Raw genomic sequence first — 22335 nt, forward strand, 5'->3', positions numbered from 1 at the left:
TACTGCAAACCACATCACCTTCCATAATAATAAGCATTGCATGGTTTCACATCATCATCATCATCATCATCATCATCTTGATTTAATATTAAACATCATCAACATAATCTACAGTATGTGTGATAAAGTGAGTTTGCAGTTGTGCTGCATCATGTTTTGGGGAAAAAAGAATTATTTTAAGAATCAGATGTGTGCCATTATTTTTAGTAAGTAGTATAGTTGTATGGAAATATTCTTGATAGGTTTTATTTGATAAGGCTCCATATTGTTTGACTTTTGGGTAGGTCACTGGGAAGTCCATTGTCAAAATCATTGATAACCACCTGAGCAAATATGATAGAATCTGCTAAATATGAATGGAATTTCCTTGGTGTGCATAGTGTAACAGTATCGATATATTTTTACTTTACAAGCATTCAGTACAGGTGTCTCTGGGTAGCCATTCGTTAGTATTGGCATGACTCTGGGGATGGCGGTCCACCACCTACTGTAATTTTATATACAGACATTAATGGTCCCCAGAGGCTATATTCTTATAATGTTGGTGATCTGACTTTATCCTCTCGCACTACCATCAAGTTGACATTTTTGTTTTTTAGTGACACATCTTGACATTTAGTGGAGATTTCCAGTTGGGTGAATTTTCCTCTGTAGCGCCACCATGAGGTTCACATTTGTGGTTTTGATTGAAAGGTTTGACAACAACCGAATGGTGCAGATGTATTAGTGTCCACTTCAGGATGAATGGTGATAACTTAAAGGATAAAGCTGGATATTTTCTATGTTTTTCTTATTGTCAATAAATCTCATGTGTTATCCAAAGCCTGATATACAGTATCACATTCCTCTGCGCCATAGACCTCCGTTGTTGTCCAAAAAATATTAAAATCATGTCAGTGAGTGACACCACTGCACTGGGTGACATGTTCCTTGTCCTAGAAGAGCATGGTCACTTTTAGTTTTTTAGAAACAGCATCGACTTGTCATTCTCTGTACATGCGTTATGCAAAGATATGACATTCCCATCAGTCATATCTGTACTTGCTGATAGCAAATGTTCCATATAATTGTCACAAAAGAGTTTACTGTGTACCAGTCTATCTCTGTGTCTGATCGATGATACAGTAAAACTCAAAATGCAGGATGAAAGAAGCATTAATTGAACACTGAATAAATAGTAAATATTGGATCAGTTTTTAAAAAGGTCATTGGAAGGTTGTTTTTTTTTTTAGTTTTAACTGGGTGATGCTTTTCTGCTTAGCACAATTATAATTGTCTGTCAAAACTATTGTAATAATAGAAGATATATGGGCTCTTGTCTGTAAAATGTATTTTAAAAGGGCTTTTCCTTGCAGGGATATATACAGCATATAATATTCTTGTGAATTTGTTTGTCATCCCCACATTTGAAGTAGTCACCATCAGGATGTTCAGGGTTTACTGCCCCTCCTAGTTGTCCTTGAATAAGGCATTATTTGCTTCCCCTGAGTCTAAACACACACAAAAAATCAAGGTAACAATCAGTTAAAAATAGACCTTTATTGTACAGTAGGTTTTTTCCGTGCTGTTGATGACAAGTTTACGGTCAAAGCTCTGGTCCATGGGTGGAGGCGCAGTACAGTAATGATGAACGACAGCAGAGCTGAGCCAATCAGAGGAGAGACTAAAGCTTTTAATGCTGTCAGAGGCTGCAGCCCTCAGCCACCTGTAGCAGGCAGCGACTCTAGAGCTCTGTTATACCCCGTTATACTGGCAGGACACGGGACTTCATAACCTCCTCAGAAAAAAAACCCCGTTTCCTTAAAAGTTACATCTTAGACCTGAACCATGTTTCTCAGATGTCTGCCTGTCGTGTTTCTCCTGGCTGCTGTCGTCAAAGGTGAGTGAAGTTTACTTTACCACACTGTATAAAGAAAACGGTTTGTTTGTTTGTTTGTTTGTTTTACCGTACATACCACGAAATGTATTTGAAAAAAGATTTGGATATTGGGACATTATCGAGTTACGTTTTACAAGTGTGTAAAAAAGTGCGTTTGTCAATGTCAAAATAATGTAGGCTAAATTTGCATGTCTATAAATGATATTTTAGGCATGTTCACAATACGTTTTTGACTCTTTTCTGTCCTTTTTTTCTTGTTTTGGATTATATCTTGATGCTTGATTCATGCTTGATCCACAAACAACATATTATGAAGTTTATTGTGTAGCCAACAGGGTTAAAAACTATTCTTGCAAATAAAATATCTATAATATGCAAATGAATATCTCAAAATATTTAGCTTATGAAGCAGCTAGTTTACTATCATATGTTGTTATGGTTATGATAGAGATGTCTTTTACACATAAAGTCACACATGATAAGAATACAATTTGTTATATTTGAAAACAATCCTAAAACATATATTTTGGCAATATACATGAATATTCACAGTGATAACGGTGACATTCTTGACAATGTCTAAATATATTTATAAAAAAAAATACAGCATATCAGATTTTGTCAAGGATAAAATAATAAAGTCCTTGACTAAGTCCACCAACCTTTATCGAGACAAGGACAGGTATTCAAGGTCTGACATGCTAGAAACTAAAAACCGAAGAGCAAGTAGCAGTAGGTTTTTTTTGCAGAAAGTAGACAAGATAAAAGGCATCATGAACATCCAAAAAAGAAATCACATCATAAAAGATGCGAGGCTAGTCCAAGATGCAAAAATCAGTGAATTACTAAATAAATCATAAAACCTATTTTACAGTAAGAAATCCGTAAGTGCTTTAAAGGAATCAACCTTTCTTCTTTGTTTTCGCACACTCATGGGGGGGTGTCCCTTGTATGCGGCTCTAAATAGTCTTAAACCCTGACTCACCGCTCCTCCAGGGTGACTCAAAGCTCTTGGGGTGGGCAGATGCGAGGGAGGAGGCATCGGTCAAACGACAGCCGGCTCCCTGAAGCGCAGCACACTCCACACACAAAGTTTACTCTGTGTGCATAAGCTGACCCCCTTGATGGCGTGGTGAAGCTGCCTGAGGAATTTTGATGAGACCTCCACTGTACAGACTCGCTCCAGTTAAATCCATTGGTCACCCTTGTATTATTTTGGACTATCCTGAAGTGCATCACTGTGTTTAAAGGTTCACATGTGTGAAGGGTATGAGAGTCAGTCACCGTCATGTGGCAGAGCCTCACTTGGGAGCCTGCAGGCTGTTTGTGTGTTTCACCTCTTGTGATGTGTCTGCTTGTATAGAAACACTGAGTTGAAGGTTGATAGTGGGGGGGGGGGGGGGGGGGGGGGGGGGGGGGGGGACTGAGGCTGCAATTTGGGGCATGACTGAGTGTGTCTGAAGTAGCAGTAAAGAGGTCCAGATGAAAAGACCTCCTGAGGGTCACAGTCCTCCTCCTCTGAGTCTGGCGCCACATTTTCTTGTGCCTTCTATAAGAAATCTTCCAGACAGAGGGGAGCAGAGCACGTTTTTTGCCGGCCTCTCTTCTCTCTCCTGCTGTTTCCTCTCTGAGACCACAATCAGTATATCATGAATCATCCATATGTGTCATGATTTGCTGGCTAGTCATCATAAGGTCACTACCAGAGCAGCAGAGCAGAGTCTGCTCAACAAGTCATCAGATGGCTGCGTGAATGTGACAACCATTCAACCATTATTTTTGAGCGATTGTTCTGTGGGAAAATTTTCTATTTCATTTCCTCCCCTTGTTTACTTTACTTTTCATAATTGCATGCTGTACCTTTAAGCTTCCCTCTAACTGCTGATTCATTTCACAGTGTCACCTTCCTCATTTCATGCACTCTCACTTACTGGCATGAATTGTTTTCTACATCCCCTTCACATGCACACTTGTTGCTGTTTCTTCTCTTGTCTTTTCCACCCTCTGTCGCTGAGTCCCTGCTGTATCCTGGTGGATTAGACCTGCTCTAGGGCAGTAAATCTCACTCGGTAATTGGAAAGCATGTGCTGGCGGAGCTTTAATTGGATATGATATGTGCAGAGGCCCTGCGAGTGAGCTCTGCTTCAGGGAGCCATCTGTTACATCCCAGTAACAGTATGAAAGCTCTGTTTGCTCGGATAGAGAGAGCTCGTCTCTGTCTGACTCCTCCAGTTGAGGACGCCACTGAAATTGCAGACTGTCTGATGAGAGCAAGTTTATTTATATAGCACCTTGTACAGACACCAGTCACAAAGTGCTTCGCAATCAAATAAGTAAAGTCAAATACAATCAAATCAAATAAGTAAAACAAAGACACCAGATGTAATATACAAGGGGAACAGACATAAGAGACAAATTAAAACATAAAGTATCACATGCTACCTAAATGCCTGATGGGTTTTTAGCTGCTTTTTAAGAGTCCACAGTGTCCAAGGACCTCAGGCTTATTGGGAGACTAGTCCAAAGCTTAGAAGAAGAAGAAAACTCTGGGTAGAGGACCGAAGAGCTTGGCTCGTGGTGTGGGGGTGCAGAAGGTGTGTAGTATACTGTAACAGGAACTATAACAGAAAGCCAGTGCAGTGAGGTTACAATAGGTGTAATATGTGACCATCTGTTGGATCGTGGATGGTTTGTAAGCGGTGTAAGGAAGATTTATTAAGATAGGTAAAAAAGAGAATTACAGTAGTGCAAATGTGATGAGACAAAAGCATTATTAGCATCTCATGGTCAAGTAGGCGTCTTAATGTGAACTTCAAAACTCATCACACCAAGATTACGCAGAGAAGACAGAGAAGATGAAGATAAGGCACCAAGGTTCTGTCTGATCAATGAGTGGACACATTGAGAGAGAGGATGCGTTGAAAAGGATCTACAGTTTGACGTTATCAGCCGTAATAAATAGACACTGACATCAGATATATAATCATGCTATCCTGAGCACATGTAAAACAACTGTGGCTTTCTATGATGAGATTGTGTGTGGGTGTGGGTGTGTGTGTGTTGGGCTGTACGTGTGTGTGTTAGGCATCAAGTCTGTCTTATCAGTAGCAGGAAGAGGCACATTCCTGGCCGAGATGAAGTTTGTGTGACAGTCCAGACGGAGGAGAGCAAAGTCTAAGGACAGAGTCATGTCTATATTTTTACTAATACTCCGATGGTGTGACTTAAAGCATATCACCAAGCCGTTCACCACCACTGTTTAAGGCATCAGTGTTTCCTCTGATCGGGGCTGTTGACATGAGACACTCAGCAGGGTGATAGACCGTTGGTGCAGCTTCCACTCCGTCCTGTGAGGTCGGGGAGCTCCTGGTGAACTGGCGTCAGCTGTGTTGCTTTGATGTGACAGCCCTCAGGCCTGGTTTCCCCCCAGCAATGAACGCTGAAGGAAGCTGACCCGTGTGTATCTGTGTGTTTTGGTTCACCACGAGGCATAGGGACGGGGACCTTTAAATACCAGGAGGTCATAAAGAAGTATGTAAGAAATGTTCGCTCTCATTAGCTGGCATAGGGACCCAAAGTGTGACCAGTAATTAGTTGTGAGGTGCAGTCCAGTATGCCTTTAGCATTTTTTTTCTTTGATCAGCTTGTTTCAGATGTCATACTGCATGATTTCTGAAACACAGGCCCTACACACACACACACACATCACCATAGGTCAGCTCTCCACATGACTCCTCTGTCTCCTAATGAGATCCTGCCTCTTGGCCTCAGGTTCTTCCTGACTGTTGGGTCACAACCTGTCAGTTCATCTCCTGCTCTGTGTGCGTTCTTTAATTAGGTCCGTCTTTCTCGCAGTGCTGCTGGATGCGATAGAGAACTATTTCAGGAACGCACCTTCCCCTAATCCCAACAATAAGCTGGAAATGTTTCATGGCAACAAATGAGGAGAGAGTGTGTCTGCAGCTCTCAATAGTGCTCAGGATTCCCTCTTGGAATTAGTAGCCCTCACCCAGAGGCGTGTCATCAATACAGACAAGGATTTAGTCCTGGGCAGTGGCAGCGTGGACAGGAAGTTGAGGATGTGTGTTAGGGGTGCTGGATCTCACAGTCAGTTCATGAACAGGTACTTCACTGGAGGGCTATTGTGTCGCATGAACAGAAATCTCCTGAAGTGGGGAGCAGCTCTGAAACACGAGCATCAACGCCAAAATTGTTGAAGTGAGGCAAAGCTTTGACACCAGGAAGCAGACGTTCCCTTGGCAACGGATACACTCACATGGCGCTGTGCTGCTTGTTTGGTTTCAGTGTCGAGGAGAAAAAAAAGGGAAAGATTTAGGTGGAGAGGCGTGGCAGCTTTTAAGTGGCTTCGGTACTGTGATAGTACCGAGTAGCGTTCTTACTAGGACCAAAGGAGTTGTTCACGGTGGGTAAAGCCGGATCCACATCCTCCTGAATGTGTGTGCTTGCAGGCGACCTTAGACCCACTTGTCACCCTGCCTGACCCAGTCATCCCTTTTGTGTCTACGGGGGATTATCTGGCTGTAGGTTAAATCCTAAGAGACAAGGCTCACTGTTCGGCATGCAGTGCGCTCGTAATAACTCCACTGTTTCAACTGCGTTACACTAAGTGACTGTCTGTTTATATGGTCTCTCATGGGTTTCATAAATATTTCCAATATGGGTGACTTCAACATCTCACAAGACCAAGAAACTATTAGCAGCTCTGTCAAAACAAGACCCAAACAAAGTCCTATAGTTAAAGGAATGCTGTGGTCTGTGGTGAAGAATGGGAGAAGTGTAAACGTTAATAATTGCAGCTATTGCTATATCAATCTTTGACTACGGCGTCATAGATGCACTGTGGAACTAAGTCATAGTTGATTTACTTAAAGTCTATTTATATCATTTGCATGCATTTGGCTGACATTTCCATGCCAGTGGAAAATAGAGAAGCAACGCTGAACTTTGTGTAAACAAACATCACTATGAAAATGAAATAAGAACCACTATGTTTGTGCGTGTTTAGCCAAACAAATAACATTCTTGTCTGTAAAAATTTTGAGTTTGTCTGTTATTTCCTTCTGTGTTCATGAATACACATGTTTTTTTTAACTTATGAGATCTTTATCTGGATTATTATGACTTCTACAGGTATCAGAAATTCCAAAGCATGCCAGGAGCGTTTGTTCATTATGATATTCTCAAGGTCTCAGTTTAAGTATTCCCACAAGACTGACTAGATTAAGCAAGGACAGGTGAGACTAAGGTACATCAGACAATAATCATTGCATGAGAAGGCTATACGGAAAAACCTGAACCTTAATTTACAAGGTCTGTGTAGACATGTGGATTTATTGTAAATGACATTGTGATGCTAATGTTATATCAGAACTTGCATCAAATGTATCAAAGAAAAAGGAACTTAGTAAATGTCATCACACAAAAAAGTTTGTTTCCCATCAGTGTGTCCATGCAGACAGGTGACACTGTTTAGTTTGTGTAATTCCTCTTGACAACATTCCTCTGTTTTGTACTCTACTTAATAATGGTCTCAGCTGTATTTTAGAGAAGTGATAAACAAGATATTACAATAGTTTATAAATGGGACCTTTAAAATTATGATAAAGTGCATAATTGGATTTCATAACACATCACTGATGCCAAGACATTTATCTCTGCATTCCCTAATGTTCAAATCAAAATAAGGCTTTGTCATAAATGTAGTTCTTGCCAAATCTATAACCCTCAAACACATCAGGTAACAAATAATCTCCACCATAAACCTGCATTTTCTTTCTAAATAAAAGGCCTCTATGAACCATTGGCTGTCAATCAAATGCGGTAATGAAGGCAATCTTCTCGCATACTGATTTAATATTAGTACACTCATATTAGTTCTCAGAATATTTTCTAAGACATTAATATTTATAATAATTTAATTAGCAATGAATAGTTTGTGTCATGTACTGGCCAAGCTTTTGTTTGAGAGATAATTCACCAGCAGGAGTCTACAGCCAAGCTAGCAGCTCTGTTAGACTGTACTTTAAGTGTACTGCTTTGAGCTGAATGCTAACGTAAGCATGCTAACATACTCACAATGACAGTAATGCTGTCATTGTGTAACATGCTGATGTTTAGAAGGTATAATGTTTACCGCATTCATCATCTAAGTTTAGCATGTTAGCTTGCTAACATTTGTTAATTAGCACTAAACACAACATACAGATGAGGCATGGGGGACAAAAATCTAGTTTTGAGTCTTGGGCTGCAACTAACCATTATTTTCATTTCATCTGGATTAATCAATAGATGTTTAGACTATAGAATGTCAGAAAATTGTGATAAATGTTTGTTTCCCAAAGCTCAGATGCTTTGTTTTGTCCTGAACAACAGTCCACAACCCAAAGATATTTAGTTTACTATCATAAAGTAGTAATGAAACCAGAAAATATTCACAGCTGTAGTCAGAGAATTTATGACTCAAAACGATTAATCGACTAATCGTTCAAGAGTCCAATATCTCCTCATATTATGCCAATAGTTTTGACAGGAAATAATTTCGCTAAGTAGAAAAGCATCCCTCAGGTACAACTTCGGTCCCCTTTCCAATATTTATGATCTATTCAGTGTTCAATTAATGCTTGCCTCAAATCTGAATTTTGAGTTTTAATGTGTCTTCAGTCAAGACAGAGATAGACTGGTTACACAGTAAACTTTCCAGTGTGTCAGTTGTGTGAAGAAAGAAAGAAAGAAAGTGGTCTCTCCACACACACACACAGCTGATAAGGCTTTGAGTCCACACCAGTAGAGTTAATGTTACTTTTTTACTTCTTAATTTGATTGTTTGTGTTAAAAACAATATTTCTAAAATGTTACAGACCTCCACTGTTATTCCGTCAGCACACAGATCTACAGTAGGCCTACCTGCTGGCACTGATAGCGGCTTGGCACGCAGCGACTGTAGTGAACCAAGTCACACACACATGACTGATTTACGGGATGAGGTGTAAACTGAAACTGGCTGCCCAGTTTCGATAAAACAATGGGAGTCTAAAAAAAAATTGATAAAATGCAGCAGATAAAACTAAAAGCCTTTAAAAATTTTTAAGAGAATGTAAAGTATGCACGAACAAAGTGAACCATGAAATGCTTAACCTTCAACTCAGTCGTTCATGGAAACTCATGAGTCTTTGCAAATGATACAGTGGAATCTACTACGGTGAGAATGTAACACACAAAGAATACAATGACGCTAATTAATACAAGGTCAGTTGGATCTGATTTAAGAGGTTTTTCCATTAATCTTGATCTCTGGGCATCCAGTAAGATTAGTCCATTGCCCTTAAGTCTTAATCTGAACAAGCCAGTCACAATATTATACATGTGTTTTACAGCAATAATCTCACTCTGTGCTGCTTCACATATAGGTCCAGCCCAGCTCAACTCTGTCACCTCTATACTTTATGATCAATAAAAACATCATCTGAGATGATATACATTTTTACAACCTTTCATCGCTCACATATCTATCATCATTGATTGCTTCATGTCTTATACCACTCCCATAATACATAATCTTTGAGGGAGGGTATGGGTGCGTGTGTGCACGTTTAGTACATCATATCCATAAAAGTCTGCTGTCACAGGGTGTGTTGAGCCTGTTGTTTTTCATCTCTAAATGAGTCCTTGTTACCAAGTGATAAAGAGATTAGGTCCCGAGGGCCATATACACACAGAAAATAATCAAATCAAGTTCAGGAACTGATATTAGTCTTTGTTTTCTCACCACTTCCTTGTGCTTTTAAGATGCCTTACTGGAGAAAATTGTGTGTGTAAGGCGTCTACCCATCTGAGTCTTAGTAGTACGTTCCCTCTCGTGTTTCTGAAAAGGGGCGTTGAATGTAATCATTCAGTGCATACAGATGAGGAGCTGAGGTAAACAGACTAAAACCATTATCAAAGACCTCCTACTGTTTGCGCCGCTCCTCAAGCTGCCCTCTGGCTTCCTCTGTTCCCCCATAAACAGAGCGGAGAGTGGGAGCACGCTAAATGGGAACAGTTGCATGACAGCACACTGACCAAGTAGGAAGCAGCTCCTTCCTTTAAGATGCTCTAATGAACTTTATGGTGCTTGTGACTGACACATCTTGGTTTTGTAAAGATAAGCCACTTATGGTAGTTCTTACTTGCTGAGTCACTGCTATCAACTTTTTATGCACTTGGTGATGCATGTTTATTGTAAACACAGCTTTATTGCTCTCTGTGACTACAGCTTAAAGCCATAAATGTGTCTTCAGTTTTTACCAACTCGTTAGTGGTTCGAATTGTTAACAAAGTAATATTTTTGGAATGTCACATGGCTGAAAAGAGATAAAATATGTACAACAGATATCTAATTTTGGTTACAGAATGTCAGTGCAGCCATGTGAAAATACAAAAAACACACTAGTCATTTCACTTTTTGTATGCCGTGTAACTTTTTATAATCGCATCTCTCTGTTTTACATTTATGTTAATATTACAGAAATTTACACAACAAGCTTCCTCTATAGAGTAGATGATCTGATTATATTTTTAGCCCTGAGGTCATATTCATACAGTATCTTTTGTTTTCTGTGAATGTGAATACTGTTTTGTTTCACTCTCATCACTCTCTTTAGTGTTGTTTCCAGCAGCAGCAGGCAGCTGTTCTCAGACACATTACATTACCAGCCCAGCACCAAATGGCAGACAGACAAAGTTAGCAACCAGCTGGTGAACATAGTGGAGTGTTTAGCATCTAAAGGGCTGGATATTTCCCACACAAAAAACAAACAAACAAACAAAAAACAGAGCTAAAAGGAGAATTAATACTGAACTTACATTCTTCAGTTGGATGCAAAACAGGACTCCAAATGAATGTTAATGTTCCTTTGTGTCTACTGGATGCACAAATAGGCAACTGTTTGTTATACGGTGATAATATGTCAATGTTATGTTAACAGCTTGTTGTGCTGTCCCCAAGTGGCCAAAAAATATTGCAGGTTTAAAGCCACAGAATTTTATGTGATCTTAGTATTTTTCACATTTATCCTGATGACATAAATTTTTCTTATGTTGAAAAATGAGACACCCTCCCTGAAGATTGCATTTGCAGTTATGAGTTGCTTCTAAAACATGCATCAGTGTCCGATGTGTATTGTCTTTCTACAACATCACTTGGGGACACCAATGTCAGATATTTTCTAATCCTACACATAGCGTAAATTCTTATTTTTTTTGTGGCTGTCATCACAGAATTGGACTAACATTTTAGTAAGCTGTGCCCAGGAGAGAGAAGGTGATGATCTGATTATTTTTTTGTGCTTTTGTTTTGACTGTAGGAATGGCAACGACAGAGCCTCAAAGCTCAAATTCAAGCAGCGACCACACAACCAAGAATTTTACAGCTACCACCACAGAGACCATCACAGTATTCAACAGCACCGCGACAGAGAACAGTAACGACACCATCAGCAGAAGCACAACTGACTCCCCGTCAGCTCCAACCAGTGGTGATGTCACATCCACTGCAAACCTAGAGACAAACCAACCTACCAACGCTAGTGAGACTACAAATACAACCACCACACCAACCACACACACCAACAATGACACAACTTCACTGACACCAACCACACACACCAACAATGACACAACTTCGATCACACCGACCACACACACCAACAATGACACAACTTCGATCACACCGACCACACACACCAACAATGACACAACTTCGATCACACCGACCACACACACCAACAATGACACAACTTCACTGACACCAACCACACACACCAACAATGACACAACTTCGATGACACCGACCACAAACACCAACAATGACACAACTTCGATGCCACCAACCACACACACCAACAATGACACAACTTCGATCATACCAACCACACACACCAACAATGACACAACTTCGATGCCACCAACCACACACACCAACAATGACACAACTTCGATCATACCAACCACACACCCCAACAATGACACAACTTCGATCACACCGACCACACACACCAACAATGACACAACTTCGATGACACCGACCACACACACCAACAATGACACAACTTCGATGACACCGACCACACACACCAACAATGACACAACTTCGATGACACCGACCACACACACCAACAATGACACAACTTCGATCATACCGACCACACACACCAACAACGACACAACTTCGATGACACCGACCACACACACCAACAACGACACAACTTCGATGACACCGACCACACACACCAACAACGACACAACTTCGATGACACCGACCACACACACCAACAACGACACAACTTCGATGACACCGACCACACACACCAACAATGACACAACTTCGATGACACCGACCACACACACCAACAATGACACAACTTCGATGACACCGACCACACACACCAACAATGACACAACTTCGATGACACCAACCACACACCCCAACAATGACACAACTTCGATCATACCAACCACACACACCAACAATGACACAACTTCGATCATACCAACCACACACACCAACAATGACACAACTTCGATGCCACCAACCACACACACCAACAATGACACAACTTCGATGCCACCAACCACACACACCAACAATGACACAACTTCGATCATACCAACCACACACACCAACAATGACACAACTTCGATCATACCAACCACACACACCAACAATGACACAACTTCGATGCCACCAACCACACACACCAACAATGACACAACTTCGATCATACCAACCACACACACCAACGACACAACTTCGATCATACCAACCACACACACCAACAATGACACAACTTCGATGCCACCAACCACACACACCAACAATGACACAACTTCGATCATACCAACCACACACACCAACAATGACACAACTTCGATCATACCAACCACACACACCAACAATGACACAACTTCGATGCCACCAACCACACACACCAACAATGACACAACTTCGATCACACCAACCACACACACCAACAATGACACAACTTCGATCACACCAACCACACACACCAACAACGACACAACTTCGATGACACCGACCACACACACCAACAACGACACAACTTCGATGACACCGACCACACACACCAACAACGACACAACTTCGATGACACCGACCACACACACCAACAATGACACAACTTCGATGACACCGACCACACACACCAACAATGACACAACTTCGATGACACCGACCACACACACCAACAATGACACAACTTCGATGACACCAACCACACACCCCAACAATGACACAACTTCGATCATACCAACCACACACACCAACAATGACACAACTTCGATCATACCAACCACACACACCAACAATGACACAACTTCGATGCCACCAACCACACACACCAACAATGACACAACTTCGATGCCACCAACCACACACACCAACAATGACACAACTTCGATCATACCAACCACACACACCAACAATGACACAACTTCGATCATACCAACCACACACACCAACAATGACACAACTTCGATGCCACCAACCACACACACCAACAATGACACAACTTCGATCATACCAACCACACACACCAACGACACAACTTCGATCATACCAACCACACACACCAACAATGACACAACTTCGATGCCACCAACCACACACACCAACAATGACACAACTTCGATCATACCAACCACACACACCAACAATGACACAACTTCGATCATACCAACCACACACACCAACAATGACACAACTTCGATGCCACCAACCACACACACCAACAATGACACAACTTCGATCACACCAACCACACACACCAACAATGACACAACTTCGATCACACCAACCACACACACCAACAATGACACAACTTCGATCATACCAACCACACACACCAACGAGACAACTTCAATCACACCGACTGCACAGACGAACAACAACACAACTTCGATCACACTAACCACAGAGACCACCAATGGCACATCTTCCATCACTCCGACTGCACAGACCAACAGCAGCACAACTTCGATCACTCCAACTGCACAGACCAGCAACGGCACAACAGCTACAAGTACAGTAACCCCAGAAAACTCTACATTAACTACAACTGCACTAACAAACTCTACTAACACCTCTCCTGAGTCTCCCACATCTACCACTTCACCCTCAACTATCACCACAAACACAACCAGTAGAACAGAAATGACCACACTCCCACCTGGACCCCCATCCTCTTCACCTACCTCCAACTCCACCTCCAGCTCTACCCCTCCACATCCCCCCTCAGGCAATAGCACCGTACCCCCCGAAGGAAATACCACCACCCTAACTCCCTCAACAACAACCTCAGGAGGTAGGACTAACAGGGTTGTGTTCTTACAAAATAATATGCTGTAACATGCAGGTGAGAAAGAATTTAATGACAAACTTGAGTAAACCTTGAGTTAAAGCTGCAGCAGGCAATGCTCAATGTTAGAGACCATAAAGGCTAAATGCAGAGCTGTTTTTATGTATTTAAATCAAAGATCCCCATAAGCAAGTTGCAAGTCACTGAAAGTTTTTCAGGCCTCTGTATTTTTAATGACTTTGTGACATTAAGTCAAGTCGTTACCTCAATAAAGTCAAGTCTCAGAGCAGTAAATTCTCAGTCCTCAATTACACGACAGCAGCTCAGTCTGCTACAGTAGTTTGGATGTTTTAGCCAATTAAACTAAATTGTGCATACTTTATACACCTGCTGACCATTGTCAAGTTTTAAATTGATTCCCAACCTTCTGGACAGCTATGGTTTTATGCTTCTCCTTGTTTGGAATTGGTAATTAATCACAGTGAACATAATGCCCCCTTTATCGCCAAATGTTCATTATCACCTGTTTTGAAAGCTCCTCTGCATAGGTTTTTTAAGATTGATTCTGAATGCAAAACTTTCTGGGGGGCTTCAGAATAAATAAAATATTAGCGGTTGTAATTTCTGTGAACAGAAGTGTTTTCAAAACCGCACAATCTCTCAAATTACTATGCAGCGATACATTTAGAAAAAATAAATAAACAGATAACAAAGGAAACATAATCTTGAATTACCTATCTCCTGCAACTTTCAAGTCTCTCCATCTTGATTTGTACGAACTGAACCCAAAAGTGGCCTGGAAGGCAGGAAATCAAACCACCAGTGTGGCTCTATTAAGACTATAATCCCATAAAACGATTTAATGTGTTGTCAGCAAACTGCACACAATACAAAAGCTAAGCCAGTCTATAATTTGTGGTGAATTTACAGTTTTTCGTTGGCATAATTTGTGATATAGGTAAATCATAATAGTGTAATACTTTTGCTGTATAAAGCTTTACGGAACACCTACTGTATATAGAGTTAGTTGCTGACATTGGCTTTATTATTTGATTAAATGTCTTTGGACTGATTGTTACATATTTTTCCACTCAGTTGAAACCACAACTGTGACTCATTCCACTAAACCAGTTAGTGGCATGACCACAACCTCGCACAACACCACTAATCCGACCACCACCACCATGAATACTGGTACCACCATCACTGCCACCAGCCTGAAACCAACAGAGACCACCACCAACTCCACTGTAGCCCCACTCATCCCTACCCAGGGTCCAGTTATAGGTTTGTACCTTTCTCCAAAGTGTTTGATATCATTTGTTTTGTCAGATGTCTTGGTGAGATCAAGAGTGTATGGTCCATCAACACAATAGGCCTCGTGCAAGAACCACTCCTACAAAGAGATTCATTTTTAAGAGGCACTTGTGGCTGATTTAAGAACATTCATCACTTTTCTTGTACTTAGAATATATGAACAAAATGTATGTATTCAGACCTGTCATACGAGTCATGAATAGATAATCTTTGCATTTATTCACAAGGGGAGAAACGCTTGTTTGACTTAAAATCTTAGCGCCCTATTTTCGTGCAGGCACAAGGGCCGCGCTGGTCCAAATGCAGTCTTTATGCAATTTTAACAAGGCAAATCTGGGTCAGATTTGGTGACCAGTTGTATATGATGGCTCAGATTCAGTTCACATTAGAAAAAAAAATCAGATTGCTGGGTGGTAAATGCATCATTTTTCTTCTGTCCCTTTACTAGAGTGTCCCTCCATCCCATGCCCACCTGACAGCGTCTGTCTTAATGGTACCTGCCAGTGTCTCGCTGGTAGCTTCTTCCAGAATGGCCGTTGCACACCCGGTAAGGACATTTCAAGCAACAGAGATCATAATAGGGTGGCACCAATGAGTCTTCTTCTAATAACAACCTTTTTCCCCTTTTTCTCCTCTCCTTCTTTTCACTTAGCCCGAGTGTTCCCAGGCCGGCTTCATCTCACCTCCTTGACATTTCAAAATCAAATGCTCAACAGGTCCTCAAGTCTATTCCAGCAGACGGCAGCTAATATCTCAGCAGCGGTACGTCCAGAGCTGAGAAAATATGTTTAATACTTATACATCAATACACGCTCCTGTCTCATTAAACCACATTTTCTGTTTTTTAGCTCAGAGATGTCTTCAGAAATGACGTGGGGTACATAAGATCTGATGTTGTTGAACTTCAGTGAGTATTTTCTTTTTCTCCTGCTACAATAAGGGACATTATGCCAAATAAAACAAAAGATTTCATAGCTTTTTTGGTGCTTCTCTATAATTCTCCAGACCAGGAAGTGTGCTAGCAACTGTAAATAACGTCTTTGAAAACAACGCCCCCGCCTCTCAAGACTCTGTTGATCAATCCATCAATCAGGCCATAGCAAACTCAGAAACTCCAGGCGCATTGTTGACTGATGCTTCATTCACAGGTAAGTACTGCTAGAACACTGTGAAAGTTAAAGGGAAGTTTGATTTTGGGAAGGGGAACCTGACATATATGAGCCACAGGCTACGTTATCTCAAGTAAAAGGTTTGTCTTATACACCTGTTTTAAACCCTCTCTGTTTTAGTTACAAACCTGTGTAAGCAGGAGCCATTACCTTGTGATGTCTTCACTACAACATGCCTAAGTACAAAGGGCCGGGCTACTTGTTCCTGTAAGCCAGGCTACATCGCCATCGTGTACTCAAATACCAGTTGCAAAGGTAATAGCAACTATTTATCTCTTTATGGACTGATATTCTTTTTTTTATCTCATTCTTTAAGACTAGTGTTAGTTTTGAATAAGCAGACTGCATTCTTTACTGTAATCGGCCGCCATATACATATTAAAGCCTCTTGTAAAGACTTTAAGAGCTGATGACCCGCAGTGTCTGAGGACAAGTTCAAGTGAAATTTTCTCAGCTGATCTTGACACAAGAAAACTGTAACAAAACCTTCTTATCCCCACTGACATACTTTTTGTATGAGAATGAGGGGGAGAAACAACAGGGAGCGAGACTCAGAGACAAGGTCAAGAGCTGTAGCCTTTTCTCAACGCAGACCTTTGAACCTTCCTTCATTTATCTCTCAAATTTATTTCTTTTTAACGGGGTTGTTTCCCTGGAAACAAGTGGAAGAATCACAACCTTCTCTCTCTCTCTCTGTGGAGGATTGTGACCAAGGAGAACAGCTATAGGAAGAACTAATAAAGACATTAAGCTGCGTACAGTTCCTTTCCCAGAAAAGAAACATAATGTACTATTATGCGCTTGTTTGTAATGGTTATCATGCAGCCTCCATATGATGAGGCTCCCATTGTTTTCATTGAATGCTCAACCAAGCGTGCAGTACTCCTCCATATATCATGTCTGAGTTGGAAACTGTAGCTTGTTATATTCTCATTTCAGTTTCTTTGGATAGAACATTGTTTGTGTGTGTGTGTGTGTGTGTGTGTTTATGTTATGGTGTTTCTCTTTTTAGCTTGTCCAAGTGGGCAGAGGGCAGCGGGAAACACCTGTGAACCGTGAGTACACACACTTTTACATGTTTGTCAGGTATTATAAGGTGTCAGTGTGTAATGCTGTGTGTGTATGAGACAGGGCGAAGCACAGCCACTGGCTCCCTCGTGTGGATTCATTGTTAAACTTCATTAAGATGCTACACGACGAACGCATGACATGTGAATATCGTGTGTTTTAAATCTGTTTTGTCCTCTCAGATGTCCATTTGGATATGCTGGCTTCAACTGCAACGACTGTGAGTAACCAGGCTGTTACAGAGGCAAAAATAATCTAGCACTAGTTATTTACTGACCCCAGGAATTCATAATGTGTGTGTGCCTTATGTGTGTGTTCACAGCGGCTCTGCTGGCAGTGGTGGTGATCTCCTGTGTACTAGGAGGAGTTCTTCTCATCCTTGTCTTGGCTTTGCTTATTTACTGCTGCTGGTGAGAATAATTAAAAAAAAAAAACTTATCCTCCCAACTTTACACACCCTATTGATTTAATTGCACTGATTATAATCAGCACATGTATATTTACACATTGCATCAATAACTATGACCCACATTAGCCCTGTAAATATGGCTTTGGTTATTTGCAGGTAAAAAATATGCAAAAGTAGAGTTAACACAGCGGAGACATCTAGAGATACATAAATGTGTTTTTCAGCATCATTTTAATGCTTATAATTCAACATGTAATTATGACCGTCTCCACACTCAGATGTTGTTGAATCATGTTAACCTAGGTGTCCAGAAACCTAACTTTTCAACCAAATTCAACTCTGTTGTAATGTAGATGTCTTTTGACTCGCAAATCACCAAATTAATATATTATGTTAAAGGTTAATAAGGTTGGTGTTATGCTGTACTTTTCTTATTGACAACAATGTGTTGGTTCTCAAGACTTTCCAACATCAAACAGGTCACAAGTATATAGTTTAAAAAAAAAAAGCCCAGCTCAAAAAGGAGGAAGTATAAGAATTATTGGTACTATTTACAGATGTGGATTTATTTGGTGCTCTAGTAAGTAATTGCACCAGTGGGACGGTGTGTGATGGATTGACTAAAAGTAGATAATAAGATAATAAAGGAACCCAGTGCAACTATGTGGCTCATTTATGTGTTTTAAATTGATTTCGGAGCTCTATGGCAAAAATAGAAAAATATCAAATAGCACCAGCCTTATCCTTTTCATATGCTAATTCATACATTACCCTCTCTCTGTACATTAGTAGGACATGCTCAAAGAGCAAGCAAGAATACGGCAGCAGTCCTTACTCATCAGGTGAGGTAAATCAGCCCTGGCCCACTGGCATCACACCCATCCCTCGTGCCTCCACTAACTGGGATGCAACTCCTCCCATCGAGATGACAGAAGGGGGCAGCACTCATACCTTGGTGGACAAAAAGCATCAAACCAACGGATTGGTGAGTTATCGCAGACGTTCTGTTGTCGCCGCTGTCGTCTTAACTACTTACTACTAACCTTTTTGATCGTTCACAAAATCAGCCTCCAGTTTGTTAAATGTCGCCCCATCCTCTCGCATCCAGATTGCATCTCCTTAGTATCAAACCCACCCAGTCAGCATGGTTTTGTTGGTGAAAAATAAGTCTTGTCTGGGTTAAAATCTGGCTATAGTTTGAAAAGTGAGCTTTTTTTAGAGGTCTAGGCTCCATATAACTGGAGCTACTTTTAAATGCATTTCTACCTAATTTAGCCCATTTTTAACACCAGACAACCAGAAGTTATTTGACCTGCAAATCAACAAATCCATGCTCACTGGGCACATAGCTACCCTGTATCATTTCCGAGACTGATTACATGCCTTGATAATATGTTTTCAATCCAATGCACACCAATATGTTACACCCAATCATCCAGAATGTTTAGAGTGCTAAGACGTAGCTCCCTCCCATGCTCCCTGCTTTGCCTGACTCCCAGTGTGTTGCTTTAGGGGTTTCATCCGAAGCAGAGAGGATGGAAAAAGGTAAGGCTTTGCTTTAGATTCTGATTTTCCTGATGATTTAAACTGACCACAGTGAAAATTACACTGACGGGGGTTTGTGGGTGATGGGAAGCTTCGTGAGAGATGGATCTCTTGATTGTTGTGGAAAGCAGTGTGCTTTCATCCTCATGCTTCACCTAGTGAGTGACAGTTCAAAGGAACTGATCCGATGCTAGTTTGGGAGTAGTCATGCATAGTTTTTCATTCTCACTGCACGTTGGTGACTGTGGTTACTGGTGTATGTACGCTTGGCTTGTGTGACTGAGTGAATATGTGAAGCCTCTACATCTGAAAGACACTAACACATTGATTGGTTTAACTGACATTTCAGACGGGATCATATGATCTCAACCCAGATGGAATGAAAACCTTCAAAGGTAAAAATCCATCCCGTTATTCATATCTGGTTCAAGGCCACGAGAACCCCTACTTCTTACCAGGAGATGACAAAAAAAACTGAACATCTGGGCAGCTGGAGATCCGTGTAGGAGTTCGGAGCAAATCAAAAAGAAGTCACTTATTTGAAACTCTGGGACCACATTTCCTGAGCATGACGAGGTTGTTTATAAAGGTACTTCACAGTTTGGGACTTTTCTGGTTTAATGACAAATCACAAAGGACATTTCTTAAAAGAAAACTTGGAAACAGCCACCAAAGAGATTCATTAAACACAAGCAAGAACTCCTGTACATTATTTTTTTTAAAAGTGAGATTGTATTCATCATGCCTGCTCTTTGCAGAGAGCTAAATGTTGCTGATTATAACCTGTAGATGTCGCTGTTGCTCAGTTTCATTCTCCTACTGTTTTTAAAGGTACGGTTGACTTTTCTAAGCTTTAAAGAAATCCACCTGTAGTCTTTTAAAATTAAGCTTATTTTGCTAATTGCACTTGAGTGTGTGTTAAGTTTACCACCAGTTTCCCCCTGAAATCATGGGTAAATTGAATGTGGGCTTTCTGGGGCTACTATATATTTTTCTTATGATTATTTTTTAGATATAAATCTTGAATGACTAAAGGGGCTGGATCCCTGGTTCTGGGTATTTTTAAAGGGATTTATACTGTAGCAGTACTCTGTATTTGTTGAAGCCACACTTGCAAAATGTGCCTGTTTTGATGATCTATTTGACAAATAGGAAACATTATGCAAAGCTGGTGATAAAGCCTGTCTGCTGGATGTGCCAATTATCACTTGAATACATTTCTTTTGAAGACTTATATATATATATATGTTTATTTTTTCGTGTCTGAGACAGTGCACTATTTTATAAGTGTGTCAAGTTTCTGTAAATAATTGAACATCTTTTTTTGCAGAAAGTGTGTTTATGTGTGGATTGGTAATAAATTAATTTAAACACAACGGCCTTGTTTGTCATCATTGATGGATGCACTCAGTGTAACTGCCCTCTGTAAGATCATTAACAGCTTCATTGCTCCCTAATTCAATATTTTGTGCCTTTCCGGGGTTTTTTTTACAGCCTATTTGTGTCACTAATCATTATCTGTGTAGAGTAGAGCAGACATCTGAAGAGTCAGGAATATCTAAACATATGAATTGATCAAAGGACTGTAAAGTGAACCATTGCAGCTTGAAGTTACAGACACTGAACTTATATATAAATATAAATTAATTAAATATTACATCCACTTAAATGTTAGTAAAACCACTTAAATGCCATTCATACATGAAATGCAGCTTGAATTACTTCACATAAATTGCATAAAACATTTAAAGCACTTCACAAATCAAAGGTTGAAAACAAGCAATAAAATACAATAACTGAAAAAAAAAAAAATATTTCAATGAGATTCAATAAAATAGGCAAAGCAATAGAAAAAGAAAATGTATGCTGTGACAGGATTATGTCTCACTTAAATTCTTTTCATTATTATTGTGTGATTGCTGAAAGCAATCTAATGTTATCCAAAGCTTTATAATTCTTTTTCTTCCGCACGCACTAACTACTTCTGCATACTTTCATTTATAGAATCCATTCATATATCAACACGTTCAGTTCGTTAAGGACATCTATGCTATTACTCTTTATTTTTATAACTTCTATAGTTTTTAAGATATTAAGCTTTTTTCAACATTTGTTTTTACAATGTATGTAAATGGGAGCAAATGACACATACAGACTTACACATGCATTCTGGCCCTCATAACGTACATACATACATACATACACACATACATACTGTACATACATACATACATACATAAATGTGACAAATTAAAGGAAAAACCAGTACAGTCCTCAATACTTGACCCCTACATTGTAGGGATCCGGTGGCTCTGTTATGCTTTGGGCGGCATTTTGTTGGTATTAATTGGGTCCACTTGTCCCCTCAGAGGGAAGTGTCACTGCAAATCCTATGATGAAAAATTTCTATTCTGATGGGAGTGGTCTCTTCCAGGATGACAATGCCTCAATTCACAGGGCACATGCATTTTCTAGTTTGTGTACATTACAGTCCTAATTCCTAATTATTCCAGTTAACAAGGTCTTCACAATGAAATGTTTAAGTGACTTTTTAAATACAAAATGTAACTATTTATC

At 40.4% G+C, this 22335-nt stretch overlaps 1 protein-coding gene across 1 annotated transcript; it reads left to right on the forward strand.

The window, feature by feature from the left end:
• The first annotated feature begins 1701 nt into the window (after positions 1 to 1701).
• On the forward strand, positions 1702 to 21134 carry si:ch211-198m17.1 (mucin-2). Its single transcript, XM_042392404.1, has 14 exons — positions 1702 to 1879; positions 11242 to 14256; positions 15346 to 15537; positions 16016 to 16114; positions 16220 to 16329; positions 16416 to 16474; positions 16573 to 16715; positions 16857 to 16991; positions 17749 to 17791; positions 17987 to 18024; positions 18127 to 18214; positions 19006 to 19198; positions 19726 to 19758; positions 20108 to 21134. Exons 1-14 carry the CDS (start codon positions 1828 to 1830, stop codon positions 20234 to 20236), a joined length of 4329 nt encoding a protein of 1442 aa, XP_042248338.1. The 5' UTR covers positions 1702 to 1827; the 3' UTR covers positions 20237 to 21134.
• Positions 21135 to 22335: the final 1201 nt, after the last annotated feature.

This window comes from Thunnus maccoyii, chromosome 18 (assembly GCF_910596095.1).
Source record: "Thunnus maccoyii chromosome 18, fThuMac1.1, whole genome shotgun sequence".
NCBI classification, from domain to species: Eukaryota; Metazoa; Chordata; class Actinopteri; order Scombriformes; family Scombridae; genus Thunnus; species Thunnus maccoyii.